This window comes from Carcharodon carcharias, chromosome 15 (genome assembly GCF_017639515.1).
Source record: "Carcharodon carcharias isolate sCarCar2 chromosome 15, sCarCar2.pri, whole genome shotgun sequence".
Lineage (NCBI taxonomy): Eukaryota > Metazoa > Chordata > Chondrichthyes > Lamniformes > Lamnidae > Carcharodon > Carcharodon carcharias.
In genome coordinates this window covers 69,669,054-69,695,088 of record NC_054481.1, presented here as the reverse complement: position 1 = coordinate 69,695,088, position 26,035 = coordinate 69,669,054, and the positions used below count along the sequence as shown (strand labels likewise).

General features: G+C 38.5%; 1 protein-coding gene across 6 annotated transcripts in view; it reads right to left on the bottom strand.

Annotated features, from left to right (window-relative positions):
• Window positions 1-1,015: 1,015 nt before the first annotated feature.
• pigq (phosphatidylinositol glycan anchor biosynthesis, class Q) overlaps window positions 1,016-26,035 on the bottom strand; it is a 46,882-nt gene continuing 21,862 nt past the window's right edge. For 3 of the 6 annotated variants that reach the window (XM_041206363.1, XM_041206362.1, XM_041206361.1), the window contains exons 7-11: window positions 13,889-14,000; window positions 7,707-7,787; window positions 6,041-6,155; window positions 4,486-4,547; window positions 1,016-2,957 (exon numbers count right to left, since the gene is read on the bottom strand). In XM_041206363.1, coding sequence (XP_041062297.1) covers window positions 2,805-2,957; window positions 4,486-4,547; window positions 6,041-6,155; window positions 7,707-7,787; window positions 13,889-14,000 — 523 coding nt within the window. In that variant the 3' untranslated portion in view covers window positions 1,016-2,804. The remainder of the gene's footprint in view (window positions 2,958-4,485; window positions 4,548-6,040; window positions 6,156-7,706; window positions 7,788-13,888; window positions 14,001-26,035) is intronic. The other 3 variants (XM_041206364.1, XM_041206365.1, XM_041206366.1) reach the window with 3 other exon arrangements.

Below are 26,035 nucleotides of genomic sequence, written 5' to 3'. Positions count from 1 at the left end.
TTCGAAAAGTGTAGCTACAAGAAGAGACTGAATAGGTTGGGGTTATTTTCCTTAGAACAAAGAAGGCTGAGAGGTGACTTGATTGAGGTGTATGAAATTATGAGGGGAACAGATAGAGTGGACAGGATAAAATTGTTTCCCTTGGTGGAGAATTCTAGAACCAGGGGACATAGATTCAATATAAGTGGCAAAAGGTGTAGGGGGGGGAACGTGAGGAAGAACTTTTTTACGCAGAGGGTGGTGGGTATCTGGAATTCGCTGCCCAAGTTGTGGTGGAGGCAGAAAGTCAACTCTTTTAAAAATTACCTGGATCTGCACCTTAAGTGCTATAAGCTGCAGGGCTATGGGCCAGGTACAGGAAGGTGGGATTAGAAAGGGCACCTGGGTGTCCTTGGGCTGGCATGGACAAGATGGGCCAAATGGCCTCATTCTGTGGTGTAACTTTTTTATGGTTCTAAATAAAAATTTAAAGGTACATAACTGATACTAAGAGGGAGAACAGTGTAAAAAGGGGGCGGAATTATTTATTTTAATATTCAAATCCATTTGCATTATCAAAAACATTTCAATGAAAAGAGACACCACAGATCAATTCCAATTAAGCTGAAGATTAAGGTAGTCACAAGGTATTCTTGTGATGAGACGGAAAAAATATATGTACAGCTACACCAATTGATCATTAAAATATACGTAAGTTTAAGATACAAAATATTTTAGGTCACAAATGGAATATAACCACTTAATGGGCAAAAAATGCAGCTAGAAATAAGTTTACAGTATGAAAGTTATGCTGAATGTATAATGCAAAACTGGCTCAACATCAGAATTGTATGGAGTAGTTGACTAGAGTTCTCCAACATGGTAATATTGGCATTGTAATAATCATACTTTGCTGTTGTCTTGGCATTTAAATAATGAGTTAGTATTCAGATGCCAAATTCAGCAACTTTGGATTTCACTTGAAACTTATGAAGTTGTGAATGTGAATGTTTCTGCAGAAAAACAAATATACAAATAGCATCAGATCAGATTTTATTCATTATATTCATAATTTTTCATACATTTGGCCCTCAGTAGCACAATTTCCAAAGTAACAATATTGTGAGAAGAAAGAGGAACTTTTTCAATCACATATAGACTGGAAGTGACACTGATCCTGCTGTGAGTTATGCCAAAGCTTCCCAAGAATCTCATGGAGCATAAAAACCAGCATGTTATAACTAGAAATCAGCATTAACAATTGCAGCCTGTGGCAAATACCAATCTTTTACCATTATTTCCTCTTCAAGTCCCTCTGCATGCATGAAAGTTACAAAGTGTGAAACCACTGTATAGTCTATGCAAATTTGGCACAGAATGCTTAAAAAAAGCAATTACAGAAATTTTTCAATTTATAATACAACTTGTGCTGATATCATGAAGATGCATTCACAGATACAGAAAATATACTGCCGCTCTCAGTGAGGAAAATAAAAATGAAAGTTGCCATTAAACATCAGAAATATGACTCTGGGTCTAATGACCAAAACTTTCATGTAAATTTACAGCCTTTCAGAACTGTTGAAATTCAGGGATTGAGCGACTTACTCTTTGGCAAAGTGGGGCGGAGCCATGTTGATGAATGGCAGAGGGTTACAGGATTGGATTCGCCAAATCAGTGCAAAAGATTAACGAAATTCAGGCGTACATTCTGTGCCAAAACTTGGCATTATGCTGTACTTCTGCTGCTGTTTCAATGCATGTTTTCAGGAAAATCCAGGGCAACATCACTTTTAGAATTACGATTTGTTGGATACCCTACAAGATCCAACGTGGATCTGGCCCTATTCAGAACATTTCAAAGACTAGCTGACGCACACAGCTTTCAGGCAAGTGTGAGAGAAATATGGATACCCGTGGTTCTTCCTGTGTAGAATGTATTCTAGAAGGAATAATATGGTAACAGGCCTATGTTGTACGAATACATTCCTAAAATATGGTGTTTGAAAAGTGACAGAAGCACGGTTTAGGGACATTTGGAAAACAATACTGTCACTATGGCAAATGCTAAATATTTGGCTAGATTGTTCCATTACAGAGGGTTCTGAACATTTGGTAGAAATCAGAAAAGCTGGAGTTTCTTCTTTAAATTTCTCTGCAATTGACACAAAAATAGTATTTCTTCAATTTAGAGTTGATTGCATCAACTTGACCAGATTTGAAAATGATGCAGGTGCAGTTGATCACTGAAAATGGGCATTCCATTAGGAAATTACTATTAAAGTACCACTATACAGGGAAGATATGACCAAATATAAATAGAAAATGTTTGCCTTTAAAGTATAAATAGTGATTTTTCTAAAAACAGTGCAATAATGTTTCAAGCTTACAGCAAATCGAAGTGCATTCTTACAGAATGCATTACCCAAAATATGGGGAAAAGTGCATTTGCTGCAATAAAAGAGGTAAAGTGTGAAATTGTACTTTGAGGCATGGATACTTAATATCCTTAAAGGACACTTTAAGCTCTCATTTTTATTATTGTTTATTTATTATTTTTATTAAAAAAATGAAGTTTTATGTCAATCTAGTGATACTTTTGCAGTGTAATTTTGGCAACAGTAATAATCACTGATTTAAGAAAAAGTTATAATTTTAAAAAGACAAATTAATATTCTAACATTTCACCCCATTAAATCATAGCAACTCAAACCTATTTTAAAAGAAAGACTTCTCATCTTTAAAACAAATAGCAATGCAGACATAATACAGGAAATTAGACGTGGACATACTTATTAAGACTGCTGCTTTCTGGCTGCATCTTCTCAGTCTTGTTTCTCAGTTTTGCGCTTCCAGGGATAAATCAGTTCCCCAAAGAACAGTTTCTGACACAGTGCTGTCCACGAATCCTTTGGATAACAGCTGTAGGTTGGCAGTCTGTAATGTCTGATTATCATCCCGTAGGTCAGGGGATTAATCTGTAATCAGAACAGCACTGATTAACTGAAAACAAAACAGACTTTTCTATTTGGTTATTTTGAAAAGTCTATTTTTCTGACATCTAATACTTCTCCCTCCAATTTAAAGCTTTGGAGAATGCAAAAATTCAAGTATTCAATGATAAAATCAAAAACTCTATCCAATAATTTCATATCTTTAGACATAAATGTCACTGCCTGCTGTGGATGAATAGTATACAAAGAAGCTACCACATACATTGTTCCTGAATTAAAAAACTTATCCAAAGTAGTTTCTTGATGACTAATGAGCTTTCAAGGTTTTAATAAACACTGTCTAAATTCCTAGATAACAGCACTGAAGGTCACCCTAAACTACAATACTTCACATGTCTTGGAAGATTTCATAACATGCATGACAAACTAAAAAAACTACAAGCAAAAAAACACTCACATAATGCCTTTTATGTAATGAAATTTTCTAAAGTGGCTCATAAAGGTAAAACTAACCACACACTGTCCAGAGAAGGGTTAATGATGGTGACTGGAGGCATCATGAAAGAGGCATACTTTGGGTAAAGAATTTGAAGGGAGAAGGAGGGGTAACAAGCCAGACAACTTTGGGGTGAGCACTATGGATGAAGCCTATGCAGCTGAAGGTACAGTTGGAGTACAGGGTTCAAGAAAAGGCCAGACTCCGTGTGTACCATCTACAAGATCTACTCCAGGAACTCCTCAAGCATCCTTAGACAGCACCTTCCAAACTCATGATCATTACCATTTAGAAGGACAAGGGCAACAGGCAGATGGGAACACCACCACCTGGCAGTTCCCCTCCAAACCACTCGCCATCCTAGCTTGGAAATATATTGCCATTCCTTCAATGGTTGCTAAATCAAAATCCTGGAACTCTCTCCCTAACAGCACTGTGGGTGTACCTACACCACATGGACTTCAGCAGTCCAAGAAGGCAGCTCACCACCACCTTCTCAAGGACAATTAGGGATGGGCAATAAATACTGGCCCAGCTAGCAACGCCCGCATCCCATGTTGAAAAAAGAATTAGGACAATGACAGGAATATTGGGCTGAAGCAAATTGCAGAGCCAGGGAAGACAAGATCTTGGAGGAATAAGGAGGTGAGAACAGTGAATGCACTTTAGACCCTGTTCTTATGCTAAAACTGTGCGGAGGTGGGATTTAGTGTGGGTAGTGAAGCTTTCAATGAGTTGATACTGTGAAGAATGAGACTCGAGGAGGCCGTTAAACAATCAAGTTTGGAGGTGACAAAGGATAGGCATTTCAATAGTAATGGGGCTGAGGTACGGGAAGGGGCTGGGGTTGAACTAGGTTACCTTGGTGAAATCAAATTAGAAAAATATGTACAAAACAGATCATTCCTGCGTGTAAACAATTCATGAAACTACATTTAAAAAAAAAAGTGGCCCCACGACAATCCTAAAAAGCTACATCAGCTGCCTTATAGAAAATCAAATTAAATTGGTCATTGCAGATTAAGTCAGTCACAATGAAACTACTGATATCCGTACCTGCATTAACAAGTGAAGAGGTTTGTCAGCAACCTTCTGAAAAACTTTAAACTTCACACCAGCTGTAAAGCACAAAAAGATAAAACCCTACCGAGATCAACTTCTGAAATACATATCTTTCAATTCCAAACAATAAAAAGTGATACAGTAAATAGTTAGATGTGATATTAAGTTTCATAGTAAAATTTAACTACCACACAATTTCTTAGTCAAATTACGAAGGCCATAACAAGTTTCCGAAAAGGAAGAATCCATTAGGTTTCATCAACTATCAATCCAGTCATGTACAGGGTATTAAAAAATAATCAGCATTTCACAATAGACCAGTCCAATGTCCTTGGTTGAACTTTGTGGATGGAGATTTTAACCATCCCCAGCAATAACATTTGACTTCAAAGAAATGATATCTGGACGAGCTAAGTATTAATCAAAGTATCATGCATATAAATTTAGAAATAGAATTTCATTTCTATAAAAAGATCAGACATTGATAGAGGTATGTAAAATTGTGTCTATATATGTACTAATGGACTTATTTACAACATTAGGGATATCTGGTTATTCATGCAAGCATCTAAAATATAAAACCAAATGAACCAATAGCCCACGTTTTGCACCAATGATGGTGAAGGTAACAATCCTCACTGCTATTATGGAGTAAACTGGACAGCAACTTCTGAAGTCTAACGTGCAGTTAGACATGGAAATTTGGAAGTTGATGTATGCTTTGCTTTTCCAGAAGCTACGCTTAGCACTGAAATCACCCAAGGGTGTGAAGCTGCTATACCTTTTAGAATAGAAAAATTCTTTCATGGGCTATGCATTTATTGCCCATCCCTAATTGCCCTCAAGGTGGTGGTGGTGAGCCGCCTTCTTGAACCTCTGCAGTCCATATTGTGTAGATACACCCACAGTACTATGTGGGCAGGAATTCAAGATTTTGACCCAGTGACACTGAAGGAATGGCAATATGGTTACAAGTCAGGGTGGTGTGTGGTTTGGAGGGGAACTTGCAGGTGGTGGTGTTCCTACTTACGTAACAGCTACCCTCTAATGATGTGACATGTTTAAATTATTGCTAAAAAATGTCTGGCATTGAAAACTTAATTTTCCAAATTTGCGGTCTCATTCCTTCAGCATGTAATTAATGTTGGAAATCATAAAAATGGATTATTTTAGTTTTTCTTTCTGTCTCTTTTCTATCTCTCTCAATCCCATTTTTCTTTCCCTCTCTCCATTTGGCTTTTTGCATATGACTTTGCAATGAATTATGTATTTGAATTATAGTTCCTGATTTAGAGTCTACCTACCTCAGTGAGGATTCAAATCATACTGTTGCTTTCCCTACCCACAAACATCACAGATCCCCTTTGGAGGGCACTGCACTGAAAAATCTCTCTAAATACTTTATGTTGCCTCTCAAAAGGCTGTGGAAATTTCATGGGCAGCTGTAAGAGTGATGAATGTGAATGCATTCCACTATCAATAACTGCAAAGTCTGAGCCAATGTTTCCTGGAAAACAAATTCAAATTAATTCTGTTTTTACAGCATTACCTGCAAGGGTATAAGGTCGACACAGTCTAAGTCCTAATGCATATAATGGGAGAGAGTTAATGAAGTCCACGAGCAAGTGAATGAGACCCTGCACGACAACCACCACCATTCTTAACTGTTGAAGAACGAAACAAAAAAGATGAGAGTCTGTGGCTGACTGTGCAATCCAAACAAAAACTACTGTAACACAAAATATATCAATTTACATCACAATATGATTAAAACACATAGGCAACAAAAAAAGCATTGTAATTTAATTTCTAACTATTGTAATGATCCCCAGCTCAGGTTACCACTGGACAAGCCTGATCCCAGGGTGGAGCCCAGCTTGATAGATCCTAACTTTTATTTGTTTGTTTAGATACGTGGAGAGTAGCTGCTGAACTGAGGCATACGAGTCAGCTGATGAACTTTTAACAAAAGAATAAAATATTTACTAAACAAGAAAAGATGAACTATATTACAATACTCCTTCACCCACAACTATATCTTTATAGATATATACAGATTTGTAAGGATAACACAAGCTACAAAAACTCTCCTATACTCTAATGTTCATTGTAAGTACACTGTACTTATACAGTATATACGTAAGACAACCTGTGATCAGACACACCACACTGAAATGAAGGGACAGATGCCACCCCAGACAGATGCTATGGATCTCTTCTCAGCTCCCCGCCAGACACCAGTTACACCATGAGCCAACCAGTCTCAATGAACTCAGTCTTTCACATAAGGGTTTCCAGTCTCCTTTGGAATCTTCTCCTAAACCAATGTTTTCTCTCAGGTGCCTTTTGCAAGGGTTCACCTCCAGGGTTTTAACTCTCCTTCTGATGTTCCTCTCCCCTGCGTCACCACACGCATTCAAGCTGTCTTCCATGCACGCACTCTCAGTGATTCAGCCATCAACAGTACACCACTGCTTGACATCCCCATAGCAAAGAGCTACAGACCTTCAGTCATCTCTTTGGACCTTATTGTCTCTTGTAAGTTGTTCTCGCTTTAAATCTGCTTTCTGCAGCTTTCGTCTCCAAGTCTGAAACTTGGAGCCTTTCTCTTTGCCCCTCACGCTTAACTTCATTATTATCCTTTCTTTGATTAGAAGGTTCTTCTTGGGAATTTCTCCTATTCCACTCCCATGAATTTTGGGGTCTTTTCTTTAGCTTGGGACAGGCCATCTGTTTCCTTTGCTCCAGCCTCTCCTGGCAGCTACTTTTAAAATCAACTGAACTCAAACAGCTTCCAAATCAAAACCGTTTCTAGTTTCTTCTGTGAGTGTGTCTGTGGGAGGGACCTGCCTCTCTGCCTCAGCCCAGTTTCTCTACTCTTGTTTGTTTAACTTAGCTTAGAGTTGTAAAACTCTCATTAGAAATGCAGGCACTTTTTAAAACTAAAACTTTCTTAACACACAGTTATAGAAATACAAATCAAACAAACATTAAAGCTAAAACTCATTCCTAACACCCACAAATACAAATATAGCTTACTTAAACTATCTCTATTTCCTAACACTATGCTCTAATCTACAGAAATATAGTGAAGCATAAACTACAACAATTTAAGAGATCCACTGTGTAAAAACACAGAAGGTGATTTATCATAGATTATGCACTAATGATGTGCACCTCTTCATGATCACTGAAGTACAACCAAAGCTCATTACCAGTGTAAATACAAGGTAGTAGAGTGCTGCAGTTGGCAACAGGAAGAGGAGAATGGTGAACAGCAGTGTTCCAATAAACAGCTGTAAGCAAAAATAGAAGATGTGACTGTTATACAAAAGGCTTATTTAGTTTTAAAAACAAAATGTATTCAAAAATAAACATTAGACAAGTGAATAAGTCTTATACTAGAGAAGTGATTATTGCAGTAATTTACAGTTTTATATTTAAGTTGTTTATAATACATTCTTTTGACAGAAAACAGATAATTAATCATCTGGATGTGCTAAGTATGGAATGAGGAGGCCAGATTACAATTTTCCTGCACTTAACATTATTTAAATTACATGTGAAAGTGTTGGTCTCTTTCTGGCAATGTCTACAGTGCATTTACAGTTAATGATAAAGTTACTGCCAATTTGAAAAATCAATGAATAACCTGCAGTTGATTATTATGGAAAGTTCATGTCCTATATTTAGATATTCTCAAACCTCCAAACTTGCTGCAGTGAATTACTTTTTCAGCTGTCGATGTATTAAAACACATTAACAGGAAAGATAAGGGAGATGGATCTAGTGAACTATAGATCAGCTTAATGTTGATGACAGGAAACATATTGAAATCTTTACTCAAAAGATGCAGTAGGGAAACACCTATAAACAGAATATAATAAAGAATGAATTTCAAAAGGGAAGGTCATGCTTGATCAACATTCTTAAATAGAGGTTAAAGGTAGTTCTGCACAACAAGTGGAAGGTGGGAAGTAGTGTTCCATAGGCATCAGTATCAGGACCAGCATATCTAATTTCTTTCCGGAGCGTGCAGGTGATTTGTTTAAGTGGATGACCCTTTAAATCCTTTTGTGCGGCAATGCACACCCAGTAATTTAAAGGGGCTGAAATGTGCGGGATTTTGAGTTGATGTGCAAACACTGGTTTGCTTAGGAGGAAACACTGGTTTGGCCCATTATTGTTCACCATTTACATAAACGATTTGGAAATTGGAAGCACTATATCAAAATTTTCAGATGACACCAAATTGAGTATAGTTACGATGTAAGGTTGCGACAGAGTACAAGAACATGTTGGTAAACCTACAGAATTGGCATGCAAATGAACTTGAATATAGATAAGTATGAGATAATATATTTTGGTAAGAGGAATGAAGCCATCTACATCTTGGAAAATCAGAGTCTAAATGCGGTAGAGGCACAAAGGTACAGGTTCATGAATCATTAAAAAGGTAGCAACACAGGTTAACAAAGCCATAAAAAAAAGGAAACAAAACATTGGGACCCATTTTTAAAATAAAAGAATTCAAAAGCAGAAGTCATGTTAAACTTATATAGAACCTTTGCTTGATCACAGAGTACTGAACTGTTTGGTCTCTATATTATGAAAAGGATATAGAAGCATTGGAGAAAGTGAAAAAAAAATCACAGATGCTAACAGAACTGAGCAGGTATAGCTATCAGGAAAGTTTGAGCATGTTGGGCCTCTTTACCTTAAAAGGATTAGACTGAGACATAAGCTGTAGAAGTCTAAAATTATGAAAGGGGTTGATAGGGCAGACTAGAGAAGATATTTCTAGTTGTGTGGTGACTCAAAAGCTTGGAGACATATATAGGATATTCATTAGTAAATCCAAGAAATTCAGGAAAAACTTCTTTACTCAAGAGCGGTGGGAATGTGTAACTTGCTACCACATACAGTAGTTGAGGTGAATAGTATAGATTTATTTAAGAGGAAACTAGATAAGCAGGTGAAAGAGAAAGGCACTGGATACAGCAGAGGTCATGGGCCCTCTCATATCCTGGTTATAGTACTGAAAACTTGTGTTCCAGAACTAACTGCTCCTCTTGTTAAGTTGTTCGAGTACAGCTACAAGGCTGGGCAATTGCCCAAGTATGTGTTGTCTGTAAGAAGGACAAATCCAATCTGTTCAATTGGTGACCCGTCAGTCTACTTCCAATCATAAGCAGATGGAAGGTGTTGTTGATAAGTCCTTCAAGTGACACCTACGCATTGGTACTTGGTTTGGGTTCCGCCAGTGTCACTCAGCTCCTGACCTCATTACAGCTTAGATCTAGAAATGGACAAAAGAGCTAAGCTCAAGAGGTGAGGCAAGAATGACTGCCTTTGACAGGCAGCATTTGACTAAGTATGGCATTAAGGAGCCCTAGCAGAACTGGAGTCATTGGGAATCAGGGAAAACTCTCCACTGGTTAGAGTCATATCTAGTACAAAAGGAGGAGGGTTGCAGTTGTTGAAGGCCAATTTGCTCAGTCCCAGGACATCACCACAGGAGTTTCTCAGGGTAGTGTCCCAGGCGCAACCATCTTCAGCTGCTTCATCAATGACCTTGCCTGCTTCATAAGCTCAGAAGTGGGGATGTTCACTGATGATTGCACAATGTTCAATTCCATTCACAACTGCTCAGAGACCGAAGCAGTTTGTGTCTGCATGCAGCAAGACCTGGACAACATTCAGGCTTGGGCTGATAAGTGGCATGTGATATTCATGCCATAGATAATGACCATCTACAACAAGAGAGAATCTAACCACCTGTTCCAGATATTCAATGGCATTACCATTACTTAATTCTCCACCAATATCTTGAGGGTTACCATTGACCAGAAACTGAACTGAATCAGCCATTTAAGTACTGTAGCTATAAGGGCAGGTTAAAGGCTGGGAAATCGACAATGAGTAGCTCACCTCCTCTCTTGCCAAAGTCTGTCCACAAGGCTCAAGTCAGGTGTCTGATGGAATACTCTCCGCTTGCCTGGTTGAGTGCAGCACTCTAGAAGCTCAACACCATCCAGGACAAAGAAGTTTGCTAGTTCAGCCCCATCTAGCACGTTAAACATTTGCTCCCTCCACCATAGTGGCAGTGTATCATCTACAAGATGCACTGCAGCAACTTGACAAGACTCTTTCCAAACACATTTTCTCTGCCAACTAGAAAGACTAAGCAGCATGTCCAATGGGAACACAACCACCTGCAAGCTCCCCTCCAAGATACACACCATCCTGGCTTGGAAATATATCACCATTCCTTCATTGCCATGAACTGTAGCACTTTAGGATGGCGGCTCAACGGCAATTTGGGATAGGCAATAAATTCGGCCTTGCCAATGACACTAACATGCAATGAATGAAATAAAATAAAAATATGGTTATTATAAGTACTCTGGAATAATTTTAAATACATCTATTAAATCTTCCTTTAATTCTCCCTTTTCTTGAAGAAAACCATCCCAGCTTCTCTTGTCTCTCCACGTAACTGAGGTCTCTCATCTCGGTGTTCATTCTAACAAATTTCCTCCTCACCTTCTCCAAGGCCTTGACGTCCTCCCTAAAATGTGGTGCCCAAAATTTGCACAATACTACATGGGGCCTAACCAGTGATTTTATAAAGGCTTGGCTTAACATTCTTGATTTTGTACCTATGCCTCTGCTTATAAACCCAAGGATTCCACATGTTTTTCTGATATTGTTTCTAGATTTGAATGTAGGAGGGTTAATCAGTAAGTTCGCAGATGACACAAAAATTGATGGAGTGGTAAATAGTGAAGAGGATAGCCTTAGATTACAGGAGGATAAAAACAGTCTGGTCAGATGGGCTGATCAGTGGCAAAAGGAATTTAATCCGAATAAGTGTGAGGTGATGCACTTGGGCAGGACAAACAAGGCACGTGAACACATGATGAATGGTGGTACCCTGGGAAGTACTGAGGATGAAAGGGGCCTTGGTGTGCATGTCCTCCGGTCCCTTAAGGTAACAGGACAGATAGATAAGGTGGTTAAGAAGGCATATGGGATACTTGCCTTTATTAGCCGAGGCATAGAATATAAGAGCAAGGAGGTTATGCTGGAACTGTATACAACGCTGGCCACAGCTAGAATACTGCATGCGGGTCCGGAATCTGCATTATAGGAAAGATGTGATTGCACGAGAGAGAGCGAGAGCGAGAGCGCAGGGGAGATTTACCAGGATGTTGCCTGGGCTGGAGGGTTTTAGTTACGCGGGGAGATTGGATAGACTGGGGTTATTTTCCCTGGACCAGAGGAGATTGAAGGGGGACATGATTGAGGTGTATAAAATTATGAGGTGCATAGATAGGGTAGACAGGAAGGAACTTTTCCCCTTAGTGGGGGGGATCAATAACCAGGGGGCATAAATTTAAGGCAAGGGGCAGGAGCTTTAGAAGGGATGTGAGGAAGAATTTTTTTCACCCAGAGGTAGGTGGGAATCTCGAACTCACTGCCTAAAAGGGTGGTAACAATTAAGTAGTATTTGGATGTGCACTTGCGATGCCATGGCATACAAGGCTATGGGCCTAGTGCTGGAAAATGGGATTAAAATAGTTAGGTACTCGTTTGACTGGCACAGACTCGATGGGCCAAAGGACCTTTTTCTGTGCTGTAGACCTCTATGACTCTATAACTTGTCCTGCCATCCTTCAAAGTTTGTGTCTGTAAAACTTCCAGACTTCTCGTGTCAAGTTCAAAATGTAGAGAAATCCTGAGTGGAACAAATTGTTCAATCAACCCCTTCAGAAGCCTATCTTAATATCTATGCATTTTTTTAGTTTAAATTTTTGATAAGTATATTAAAAAAGGAGAACCTGTTTCCAGTTGCTGATGGGTCAATAGCTGGAGGACACAAATTTGAGTTAATTGGCAAAAGAATCAAAGGTGATATGAGGAAAACATGCTTTTTATAGTGTTATGATCTGGAATGCACTGCCTGAAAGGACGATGGATGCAGACTCAAGAATAATTTTCTGAAAGGAATTGGACAAATGCTTGAAGGGAAAAAAATTGCAGGGTTATTTGGGTGGGGGTGAAATTGGACATCTCTTTTAAAAGAACTATCACAAGCAAAAGAAAAAATAGGCAACTTTAGAGGAAGCGTTAATGCCCTTGAAAGTAATTAGTAAAGTATGGGCTTCTTTCCAGACTGGGTTTGACTGGAGACCTACTGATCCTAACCAGAGTTTTGAAAAGGTTTGTAAGGTAGTATTTGCTTTCAGACCCAGCCATAAATTTTTCAGCAGCTAGACAACAGGTTCAACATTTTTAAAATAGAGTTTTTTTTTGCATTCCTTCACGATCCTGCACCCCAATATAGTGGAAAAGTTCATGAGAAGCTGATGATCATACTGCCAAGTCTCAGAGTTTGACGCAACTTTAGATATCTTTTGGTCTTTAATCTATATTGATCTCTATGATAGCAGGTCACAATGAAATGTATGAAGCACAAAGAATCTGCCATCATCCAGCACTCAATGGGAATGGACTGGCAGAAAAAGGATGGTGTTTGACCACACCCTTAACCGTAGTCAAATTAGGTATCTTGGCTCAAAAAAAAAAATCGCTGCAAAAAGAATTTCAACCCATTCATTTTATCAGACCTATGCAGCATCAAAGGTCAACATCACTGCTTCCTGACCTCCTATACAGAGCTCATGACTAGATTAATCTTCCCTCTGGTCCAGTCATACACATAACTGGTTTGTTGCAGGGCATGCAGACTTGTACAGTTCTCATTGTTTAGTGAGAATATGTACACTAGTTATGCAGCAACTTTTCCCACAAATACGGAGACATCTGTGAAGTCATCTTAAAAGTAATACACAGTCCACCTGATACATGGATAACCTGATGATTTGAAAGCACCAAAACGTATAGGTGCCCTTCTTTTAGGCTCAGTTCATCCAACTCTCCCAGTGTTTCACTTCAAACCTATATCCTCCATTTAGCTGCACCTGCTTATACTGCTGTCTAACTGCACAATCACCTGTACAACAGTTCACTTTCCATGTATTTGTGAATGCTCTGACATGTCCCACGAATTAAATACATCTTAATATACCCAAGTAAGGACAGTATCCAATATTTCCTCTAAGCTGTGCATGTGCAACCACACAGCAAACATGAAGGTACCATGCAAGCTGATCACAAACTGTCCTCTAAGATGCCATGTCAGACACGCACAGCTGTTGCAAGATACTATGCACTGAAATAAAGCCATACACAAAGAAAATTTAGAGGCATCATTGGCTATACCATAAATAATCTAGTAGATATATCAACTTTGCAGGTGACAATTGAAAAAAAAATTCTCTAGTGGCACAATCAGTAGACGATGTTAGACAGCGGAAAAAACACACTGCACCTGATCCAAGTCATATGAGCAGGAGTCCACGCGTTGTCTCAGAACATTCCACTTCTTCCCTCTGAATAATCGCCAAAGAGATGATAAACCATAGATCTTCAAACAATAAAGTCTATATAACAAGAAATGTATTAAAATGTTGTGCCTTACAAAAACAGCTTTTACAGCATAATGTAAATATTTTCGTGGAATGCAAGCGGTTTTTAAAATTTACCAACTCTACAAATTTTGCCATTTATTATGCCAAATATCCAGTTTACACACTTTGTACTGTGAAATTGTTGTGAGAAGGAAACACCTGCCTTGTAAAAGTTCTATTCAAAGCTTTTAAATATTCAGCTTCCCTTTCGTTGGACCAGCAGGTTGCAAGATTAAGAAATGAGCTGGAATGTGCCAGTTTGCAGGGAAACCTGTTATTCACTTGAGAAACACAATCATTTAACGTTAACATCTTTTGCATTTGTTTTGCCTTCTCCTTTTCATTATTTTCCCATTATTTTTCCCTTGAGGCTTAACTGAATCTCTCACGCAAAACTTCTTCCCCTTTGAATCAGTTCTAATAAAAGCATGTTGAACTGAAACTTTAAGTCTGTTCCTCTCTCCACAGGTGTTTCCAGCATTATTTTATTTCTCATTTTCTTCCAGTTCTTGCAATTTATTTTAAATCCTTGGAATCCCTAAGAATTTTTTAGTTTCTGGCTTTATTCATATATAGGAACAGGAGTAAGCCATTTACCCCTCGAGTCTGTTCCACCATTCGAAGAGATCATGCCCCCTAGTCATAGACTCCCCAATCAGTGGAAACAGTTTCCCTCTATCTACATTATTTAATTCCCTTAATATCATGAAAACTTCAATAAAGTCACTCCTTAAATATTCTAAATCTCAGGGAATACAGTCCTGGTTTGCATAGTCTCTCCTCATAAATTTAGCCTTGGAATCCAGGTATCATTCTGGTAAACTTATGCTGCATTCCCACCAAAATCTTCTTATGTATCCTTCTTAAGGTATGGTGTCCATAACTGCTCAGTTACTCCAGGTATGGTCTAACCACGGCTTTGTATAGCTGAAGGATGACTCCTATCCCCTTGTATTCGCATCTTTTAGAATTTTATTAGCCTCTTTGATTATTGGAGACTTGGAGATTATAACCAAGCAGGTCCTGTCCTTTAGCTTAGCTTGCATTCCCAGGTAATCTCTAAACAGAACCTATCTATTCCTCCCAATGCTGTTGGTTCTAACATGGACAACTGGATCCTCCCCATCCCTCTCCAATCTCTTTTCAAAGATGTCCTTGGCACTGGCAGACAACATGCTACGAGGAGCTCTCAGACCTGTTTGCAAAGAATGCTACATGTGCCCTAATTATGGAATCCGCTAGAACCATATTGTGTCTCCTTGTCCTCCCCCTCTTTGGTCTTCCTGCTGCGAAGTGTCACGGTCAGTATTCTATCTGCCCATCTGACAGTCTTTATCCTCATTGGTGCAAATACATTTTAACTGTTGAATAGGATCATCATTTTCTGCAGATTTTCATTCCCCATCTCACCTGGGTTTCCCTTATACTGCATACGATCAATCACACCAACCCCCATTCTGAACCTGCACTTCTCTATGAGGTGTGACTGAAGTCTGGAGTAAACTGTCTACATATTGTTCCCCCTCCCTTATGTTAAGGATAGTTTCCAACTCACCCTAGCTGAACAACTCTAAACAGGAGATATCTACAGTAGATGTGTTCACTCTGGTTAGTCTGTCAATAAACTCCCACGTACTGCAGTTTGACGGATTTTTGATCTGCAAGGAAGTCAAAGGTTAAGCAGGCAGACAAGTGGAGTTAAGGCCATAATCAGATCAGCCATGATCTTATTGAATGGCGGAGCAGGCTTGAGGGACTGAATGACCTACTCATGCTATTTCTTATGTGCCAGATACACAACCCGCTCTCCATGTTTTAGACTAGATTATTTATATCTTTTCAGTTTATTGTAACTTTTCCTTTTATTTTCTGCACACTGTCTTGCATTAACCACTAAAACACTGGACATTTTTTTTCAATACTTACAGCCTCAAGGTTATATGAACCACTACAAGTACTGGAGTCAAAGAGCAGCAAGTCTTTCCTCCTCTGCATTGAATTCCTGTTTGTATGAAATTCAACTTTTGCACTCTATAAGCATTACAACAGTTTCTGCTACTTCCAGCTAAAACACTATAATGCTGACAAGTTTATTTTAAAAATAGGGACTTACTTAGCAAGTCTCACACCCTTGACATGCCCCATACAAAGTGTTGCAAGTCAGTTCTTAATTATATGTCATTTGCTTGTAAAGGTTAAGAGTTTGAGACCGCAATACAAAAATTTAAATATTACTCTATTTCAGAAGAGTACCACATGGCCGTTATAACTTTCAAAACGTCTGCAAAACTGAACATGACTATTTGTTTCTTTCAAACAGCAGCTGACAGAAACAGTAAGGTTTTAATTCATAATATTTTCTAAGACTTTATAATGAAATTTATTGTGTCAGCTGTATGCCTGTACTCTGCCTCCTTACTTCAGATATGCTTCAATTGCATGATGCCTGGGGAGGAGGAGAATGTAGGTGAATTGGCTCCATAAAATAGTGAGATATATAATGAAACTTGCACAGAAAGGAGGAAGGAGGCTCGGACAGAGACCAAAATGATGTGAGACACACAAACACGAGCCCCAAAAAGAGAAGCAGACAGGGAGAGCACAAGAGAATGAGTGAATAGAAAAACAACCAGAGGTAGATCATTACAAAAGTTTTATTGTGGAAAAAACACATACACAAGAAATGCCACATGAAATCAATAAAAGGTTGCAACCAATTTTCACGACACCTTCTGAAAATTGAAGTGCTGATCTTACTGGCCTGTAGCTGGCTGCTGCCATTATGTTGTGGGCCCAATAGAGAGGTGATCAAGTGCCCATATGTTTCATATAATACATTTCAAGAAATGTAAATTGGGGTATATAGGATCAATGGGCAAAATGGCACCATATACACTCTTCCCATTGGACAATAGCCCAATCAGTGGTCACTGCACGCCATTCAGAGGCCCAGAAAAGAAGCTATGACATTAATTTCTGAGATGCTTGGGGAGCACAAATATTCCTCATAGCAGCACCCCCCCCCGCCCCAAAAAAAAATCTTCTGGCTTGTTGATAGTCCTTTTGTACTGCCCACCCCACCTCCATGGTTGCTTCCCCACCTCTTTACCGCCAACTTCTGAATTAGCAGAATTTCCTCCATCTTGGTCAAAGAGTCAATGATTCAGCACCTACAGTTTGCCAATCCCATGTAAATGAGGCTCAGTCATTAAAATGGACTGGACATCTGAGCGAGGACACTGGGGTCAATTCTAAATTTGCATAAGCATCAGACAGTTGATGGATGGAGTGCCTGCCCAATGTTTTACTTGGTGCAAAACTTTTATTGTGGCCACAAATGGGTTAAGTAGAGATGATTTACTCAACAGATTTTGTGCAATTCTTCAATGTGTGATAGGAGGTGCTATGGAGTTTTGTCAAGCTGAAAATGATCAATTTTTCAGGCATGTGATCGGAATGTTGCACCTGTCACCCATTTTAAACAATGACAGTTGGATTTGATAATGCATGGGAACAACAAATTCTAAGACGACCTATAGCAGAAAGGATTAAGGAATAAAATGCATTTTTTCTAGATTTGCTTATAAGTACACAAAGTGGGAGAAAATATTTGTATTGATCGCTCTTCGTACTCCCACAGTGGAGGCAGACCGCAGCTATGAGCTGAATCAAGTTCCTTGTAGTCTATTAATCTTCCTGAAATTTTACACTATTTAAAAAAAAAAATGGAAAGCCACAATGACAAAAGAAATGGTCTAAATTTGTACTTGCTTACTTAAATTTCGTAAGATAACAGCCTAGTTGATTTTTTGGGAACTAAAAAAAGGTCTTTTAGTGCTGAATGGATTGATGATTATTCAGGATTAACAAATGATGTATTCTGTTACAATAGTGACTTACACTAAGTATTTCATTAGCTGTAAAAGCACTCAGACGTCTGGTGATTGTGAAAAGTGCTATATAAATGCAAGTCTTTTCTATTATATCTACTTTAATTGCATCATCTACAATATAAAATCAGATATAACCTTTCTCAAGGTAGCAAAAACAAATAAAAATCTAAACAAAGAGCTTTTACTGTTTAGAAGAAAACCTGCAAAACAAATTGTTTTGAAAAATTAGATTTTCTGATTGTATTACTGACACTAACCCTATTCATTTTCAATGGGTTGTCGTTAGTATTATAAATTGGAAGATTTAAGCCAAACTTACATTAAAACACAATGGAAGGAAACAGTCAGAAGAAGCCAAATTTTTGTACACTATTCATCAAGTTAAACAGTGTGACATTTTCACATCCTCAATATTCACACCCACTGCAATTCCATAAGCAAGAGCATCATGGGAAAACAGAATATAAAGTGACAAACAGCACTTTAATATTCAACACACACCAAGTTAATAACACTGCAACAGCTGTCAAACAGGGCCATTCTATGATGAATAGGTTTTCTTCCTGGAAGCAGTGACCTGAAGAGTGCCTTTGTTTAAGAAATAAATGATTTCTAATACTAACTATTAGTAGACACTGGGTGAAACATTGCACAAACAACAATCGCCTTCTGCTCCCCAGAGCAGGCCTCCCAGGTCAGGCTAAAGAAAGACAGCGATTGCTTTCAAAAGAAATGTTAATACTGAAAACAACAACAGTAATATTGTATAAAGCATGATGGCTGATTTTATCACTAATTTGTGGCTGCAATTACAAAAAGCCACATTGTACAAACTACAAATAGCGCATTTGCAACATCCTTACATATGTGAACAAACTGGGTTGGTGATAATGTCAGCACTATGTTAAAAAACATGATACCAAAACAATACAATAGATACAAAGACTTATTGACAATATCACTAACATTCATACTCTCACTATTCATAATAGAAGTCCCTGGATTTTAGCTAACTCTGCTTGGTAGAAATTAGGTAGGTTTTGGGGGGGGGGCAGGGGGTCCAATTAAAATGAGGCCAGCAACTTACCCCCAATGATCCCACTGCCTTTTCACCATGTCCCAATATTAACCTGCTCTTTGGAGAATGGGAGTGGGACACCTACAGGAATTAAGCAGAGTACTTCTTTAAATATGCAGATCGAGTCAGGCGATGGCATCAGAACATAAATCAGCAATTTAAGTCAGAGGACTGAATAGAGGAGCACTTTCTTCATCCGTGCTGGAAACCATTATGGTGGGCAGGACGGGCCCGATAGATGTGTGTCAAAGACAATCAGGTTTTCTTGTGGTAAAAGCAAATTACTGCGGATGCTGGAAATCTAGAACAAAAACAAGAATACTTGGAAAAACTCAGCAGGTCTGACAGCATCTGCGCAGAGGGATACAGTTGACGTTTTGAGTCCATAGTTCGAGTCTTGTGGGCCAGGAGGAGCAAGAATCCTCCTTCAGGCCCGACAAGGAAGCCATGGGCCACCTTTTCATCAGGGTCTCCACTGATAGTAGCCAATTCCACTCTTCCCCAATCCCCAATTGTGGGCAGATTTACACCCCCCGCCAAACTCTGCAACCCCTCTTCGCTGCGAACAGCTTTCTGCAGTTTATTCCTTACTCCAATCCACCAGCCAGACAACGGTCTGACTGGGACTTAGCAAATATTTATTCAAATGAGGCCTCCATTTCCCCAGACCATATCTCCACCTTCAAAATTAAGGCCAACATAGCAAGAACATTTTTAGTTACTGCATTACAGGCATCAACGTGGTAATTGTCAATGCAAAGAGATGTCGCTGCCCAAAAGGAAATCGAACCATCAGTAACTTTTTAAAACCAATTTTGCTTCCTAAAACACTCACTAGAAGTAAATGGGAAATAAAAATCCTCCTGTTGCTAAATCAAGTCAAGGATTATGACAAACCTTTATTGTTTTTGCCATTGTTTTCGTAGCAATATTGATGAGTTATTCATTATTTGAAAGCTCATCACATAAACATGCATACAGAAGTTATAGTTTTAACATTCTTATGCTGTTACCCAGAGCTGTAATTCCAGACTGCTTCACAATCCTCATTTTTTTGCTTTCCATTAAAGTAATGTTAGTCATGTGTAAAAAAACTACGAAAGGCAGAAGTAACAGGGAGCACACTGGATATAGATGCACACTGGGGGCTCATGCATTTTAATTTTGCTTTCTTTTGAGTATGGAGTGGGAAAAATAAAGATGACAGCACATCCTGCATTGTAGTTTATAATGGCTTCAGCATGATCAGCACCAGATCGGAGATAGATGTGTTAAGGTGCACAGAACTGGAAAGAAATTCAAGCAATAGACTATAGCAAATAATGTTCAATTAGAAACATCTAGTTACCAGCTGTTTTGTTGGAGTCAATGGATTTTGTATTTTTACTGTACACCACTTATAAAACTGCTGCAAAGCCCAAGAAAGGCCTTTTAGTTGTTTATGTTTCTGTCTTCTCCACTTCAGAGGGCAGTACCTCTTTCTGACATGTGGCTTCACGAATACCTAATGGCCACTATGCTTCACCCAAATGCCCATTATTCACAGGCGAGTCAAACAGTTGGGGAATGGAAACATAAGAAATGGAGCAGGATTAGATCATATAGCCCCTCAAGCCTTCTCTGCCATTCTATACAATCATGGTTTATCTTCGGCCTCAATGTCACCTTCTTGCCCGCCCCCTCATAGCCCTAGACTCCGTGGGATCAAAAATCTGTCTGAGTCTGAGATATACTCATGATGGCGCATCCATACCCATATGGAATTCCAAAGATTCACAAACTTTTCATTGAAGTTTCCCAGTTCTGTCCAAAATGACCTTCCCCTTATCCTGAGGTTGTGCCCCCTGTGTTCTAGTTCCCCCAGCCAGGGGAAACAACCAGTGTCTAACTGGTCAAGCTCCTTCAGAATCTTGTGTCATCTCTCATTCTTCTAAATCTTGGACAGTACAAGCCCAATTTACTCAGCCTATAATAGGCCAACCCAATGCTTGGTGCATTCAGCTAAAGAGCCTTTACTTATTGTTTTTAAAAATCACTATTCCTTGCATGGAGGCAATGATGAAAAATAAATAACTTGCACAGAGCCTGATGCTGCTCACATGGATGTTCCAACAGCATTTAGTGGATAGCAATTTGTGCAAGAACCTTGGTCAAAATTTTCTAGCTCAGGGATGTTGAGGTCATTTCCAATCCAAAATAGATACCATCAGTTAACTTAGCACAGGCCTAGAATTATATTTGTGACTGACTTTTAAAAAACTATTGAGGGAGCTTGCAAAGGATTTCAAGCTTTCATAGCAGTAATTATTTAACACTAACTATTTATAAAGTTAAATTATCAAAGATGAGAAAGAAAAACAATTCTCTGATACAACTGAATCTTCATTCGTAATCAGTTTTATTGGCAATGTCTAGGGATGTAAACTCTACCAGTAAGCAGTCTGAATATAAAAAGTACTTGTTGTTCAATTAATTCACTGCTGTTTTATTTAATGGAATCAGAAGGTACTTGAAAGGTTCTTGCATGGAGCTTGGAAGACAACCATTCTCCTGAAATGAATTTGACAGCAGACTGGTAACATTAGCAAATGAAGTAAAGGCTGCAAACTATCCTTGATAGGACAATGCTGTTTCAGATTGCCATTATTCAAAAAAACCATGCCATGTTCAAATGTACAGGATAGCTCCTTCTCCCTGATGACCTTGTGGGTAACGGCCATTCATGGTCTGTACTGATGCATTGGATTTCGGATGTGTTAGCAATTATAGTGCTACAACTCCGCCTCAGCCAGGTTCCTGCTGCTTCTGGAAAGTGTGTGTGTGGATATTTGGGGAAAGGGAGGGCGGACAGGATTAGGCTCATCTTGCTCTGTCACTGTGGTCGAGTAGCTTGTCAGTACTCATGGTCTAGACTCTTAACTACAGAATAGCCACTTGGACGAGGCACTTGAGCAGATATTGACACTTGTGATGGCCGCTCGGAGTGGCTGGTTGTTGGGCTGTCGCTTGGTGAGGGGCGCATTGCTGCAGTGTGGCCGAGTCTGCAGAGTTGCTACCAACAGATACGCCAAGAAAACCACTGTCAAAGGGAAAGGTAATATGGGAGCCAAAGAGGCTCTGCAAGTCCAGAAGTTTGTAAGGGTTCTGTCATTCTGACCACACACGCTGTGGGAGTCAATATCTACAAACAAGGCAAAAGACTCATAACTGCGGCCAGATATTGAATACCCTGAACGGTTGTTTACGCTGACCCTTGGACCCCCAAAGAGTCTTGATGAATTGGACCCAGGATCTTGGGAATACTGGAAAAGGATAAGAAAACAGCATATGTGGCAACACAACAAAATTCACAAAGGAAAGAAATTCAAGGAAAAACAAATACAATGCAGCCCCAAGACCCATTTCCCTCAAACAAGGACTGCAGTCTGAGGAGAGAATTTGAATTGCAGCCATCCAGTGCTACTTACATTTTAAAGTAGCAGACAATGCACAGGATAGTGATGTGAAGGAATTGAGCCTGGATTCCTCGGCTGTATGTGATGTGACTCAGACAATGCTACCAGGAAAAGCATGTTTAACATTTTGATTTACTGGCGAATGACACAGAATAAAAGTAGCAATTTCCTAAAAAAACAAACCTCAGCAAGAATCTACCATTTTGATGAGTAACAAGAAAAAAACTGCTTACAAAAACTGAGGCTTTTAAGCAGCTGAACAGGTAGGTGCCAAGGGCCTTTAATAGCGAAATATAAGACAAGGCAGGTTAGTACAAATGTTAATATTTTTAGGAAGGTATATAATTGCATCAAGTGCAGTTTGAAAGAGTTCAAATATGCTCATTCATCAAATATCTTGCAAGTACTGTTGCCAGCTTTTGTGAAGTCAAAAACTGGATAGGGATCAATTCTGTTAAGATGATTATATAAAAAAACAATTGTTTCACATCATAAAATGCAAAAGTTGGAAAAAGCAGCTTTTTAAAAATTAATTCATGGGATGTGGGCCTTGCTGGCTAAAGCCCACATATCCCATGAATGAATTAAAAAAAAGTCTTTTTCTTTTAGATTTCTGGACTCGGAAACCAGATGGAGGCAATCTTCTGTGAAAGTTCTGTCACACTGTACAGATGACGTTGGCAAGAGACAATTTTGGGATTTAGTAGATCTACAAAAGACATTTGAGGAATTACACTGACACTTTAAAAAGCATTGGAAAGACCTTATTAGGGAGCACTGTGTCCTGTTTTTAATCTTAAGTCTAAACCTAAACATGTTGAACTATTCGGGAGGGTCTCATATTCCACCTGACTTGCATTCTTAAGAAATTTTGAAGTCAGTGAAAATTTGTTTTAAAACAACATCCGGTTAATCTGGAATCATGACAATTACAGCACCACTTACTTTGATAAGTAATACAAAGAAAGGAAGAAAAAAAAAGACTTTGTATTTATATAGCACTTTTCATGATGACCCGATATCTCAAAATGCTTTAAAGCCAAAGCAGTGCTTTTGAAGTGAGCAACTGTTAATACACAGGAATGGCAGCAGCCAACTTGCACAGAACAAACAACAATGTGATAATTACAAGATAATCTATTTGTGATGTTACTCAAGGGGTCGATGTTGGCTACAACACCAGGAATAACTCCCCTGCCCTCCTTAAAAATAACATACTCCTGAGAATCATTTTTAATGACACTGCAGTGCAGACTAATTAACTAATGAATAAAATTACCTTTCAACCATTTCTAAGAAAATGCATTAAAAAATGTATGAATCATATCTAAGGCCAAGTAATTTACTAGTGGTCTTCAATGGCACACTATAAATGGAGCTATATACAGATACTCTCTGCTCTTACATTTGCTATAAAACTACTATTTTGAACATATTCCATTGCCAGATAAATGCTGATGCAATGGCAGTTATAGTAATCTTTCATTTTAGTATTTCCTGTTCATAGGAACTTACCAAACCAGATGAATATGGCTTTACAGTGAAATATTTTCATAGTTAGTACTTAATGGCAGCATTAAGCATTCCCTGTCAGTTAAGGTATAGGCCAAATAAAGGACTTATAACTACATTAACTGAAGACTTATTTACACAAGAGAAGTTATTTTGAGGCCCAAACTAGTAATTCTCACCTCCAATTACAGATTTTCAGGCTATTCAAAATATTTCGTCAATTATTCTTTAAACAAATGCTACAAAATGTAGTCAGGGTGTAGAAAACATTACTACAATATTCAAGCGTTTAAGGAAAATTATGCAGAATTTATGTTAGTCCAGTAACCTCACTGACACCCAAAGGATAAAAACAACAATCTGTTTTGTAGTTTATGCAATTTTCCATTCTTTTACTTCAAAATATTGTGCACCAGTTTTTGGATAATTTTTCTGACAGGAAAAACTTTACTGTCATAGGTGCAAAGAAATACACCCCCACTTAGAAGTGATTAACTATTCTTTACTCAACTGTACCTAGTAGTACAAGTGAAAATAAAAAAAAATCACCAGTAACCACTCAGTTATATAGTTTCTAAAAACCCACAAACTGAAGGTAGTAATTTTGAGGAAAATGGCACTTCAGGCTTACTGTGGTGAGGAAAACATTTTAGCGCCACCTGGTGAGCAAGATATCATAAGGAATGCTGATTTTAAGATTTAACAGAAGAAAACAGCAAAGTAATTTGGCTCTCGGAAAGAAAATAACTGGCAGCTCCAATTCCACTGGCTGTGCATATTAAAATAACTAATTATAAATCACTATAAACAATCTATAACCTGCAGTGTTTCCTACGTCAGGATGCTTGTAAATTCTAATTAGAAATATTTGGAATTGTGGTATAGGATTTACATAAATATCTTATTGTTTTTTTAAAAAACTTGTTTGGAGGAATGAGAAGGTTAGAAACAATTTTTTAAAAACAAAATATTGAAAGTGTCCAAGTTATACTAAATACAGTTGTGGGCATAATGCAGAGAAACAGATTTTGCATAAACTACAGGTTTTAAAATTAAAAACCTTCAGGCAAGATGATGCACCAAACATTAATGCGCCATATGTTAAGAGTTTTATGGTATTGATCTCTTCGGGTGCTAAGGAAAGAACTAGCACTTTGCTAACACAAGAGGTTAAAAACAATCAAATCAAGGAGTATTCCCTTATTGCGTTTCTCAGCAGTTTTATAATGATCTTGAGAGGTCTGTGAGAATGTCAGCTATCCACTCAATTATAGATGACAGGTAGCACACAATGATTGGGAAATATGTAAACTATTTTAAAAAACTCGTATAAAGTTTGCTGTTGGGGCACAGGTGATACTAGCAAGATCACTTTATTTCTTATCCCTGGTTAGCCTGAGGTGATGGTGGGAGCAGCAGAGCCAGGCCTCTTCCTTGTGATGAAGGTGCTCCTGAAATGATGTTATGCAGGGAATCCCAGAGGACTGGCACAGTGAAGAAACCTGCTGGCGGGAGAACGTAAAATTCTGCCCCTGATATTGGCAAGAACACTAGTCAAGTGATCTGCCCTGTCCTAGATGACGTTGAGCTTTACGTTGTTCGACCCACACCAGTTCTTACTTAAACCTTATAAGCGATACAAAGGTTTAAGGGGTCCGGAGGTGAGCAATTCATTGTTGAACACTCACATCTGCCATTGTCAGGTATGACACCAGCCACTGGAGTGATTTCCAATAATTCAGTATTCACTTAGTTTGTTTCATGTATATTTTTCCTGAGTTCACTGTAATAGACCATAATACTTGCCATTTGTTTTAACGTACCTATTATGAGGTTTCAGAAAATCTTAACTACTCTAAACATTAAAAAAAATATAGCACCTTTCATGAGCACAGAACATCTCAAAGTGCTTTACAAGCAATAAATGTTTGAAGAGTATTTGCTGCAATGATGAAAACCAGCAGCCAATTTGTGCAAGATCCCACAGATTGCAACATCATGATGACTAGATAATCTGTTTATAAATTGCTAGTTGAGGGATAAATATTGACCATACCACTGGGAAAATCT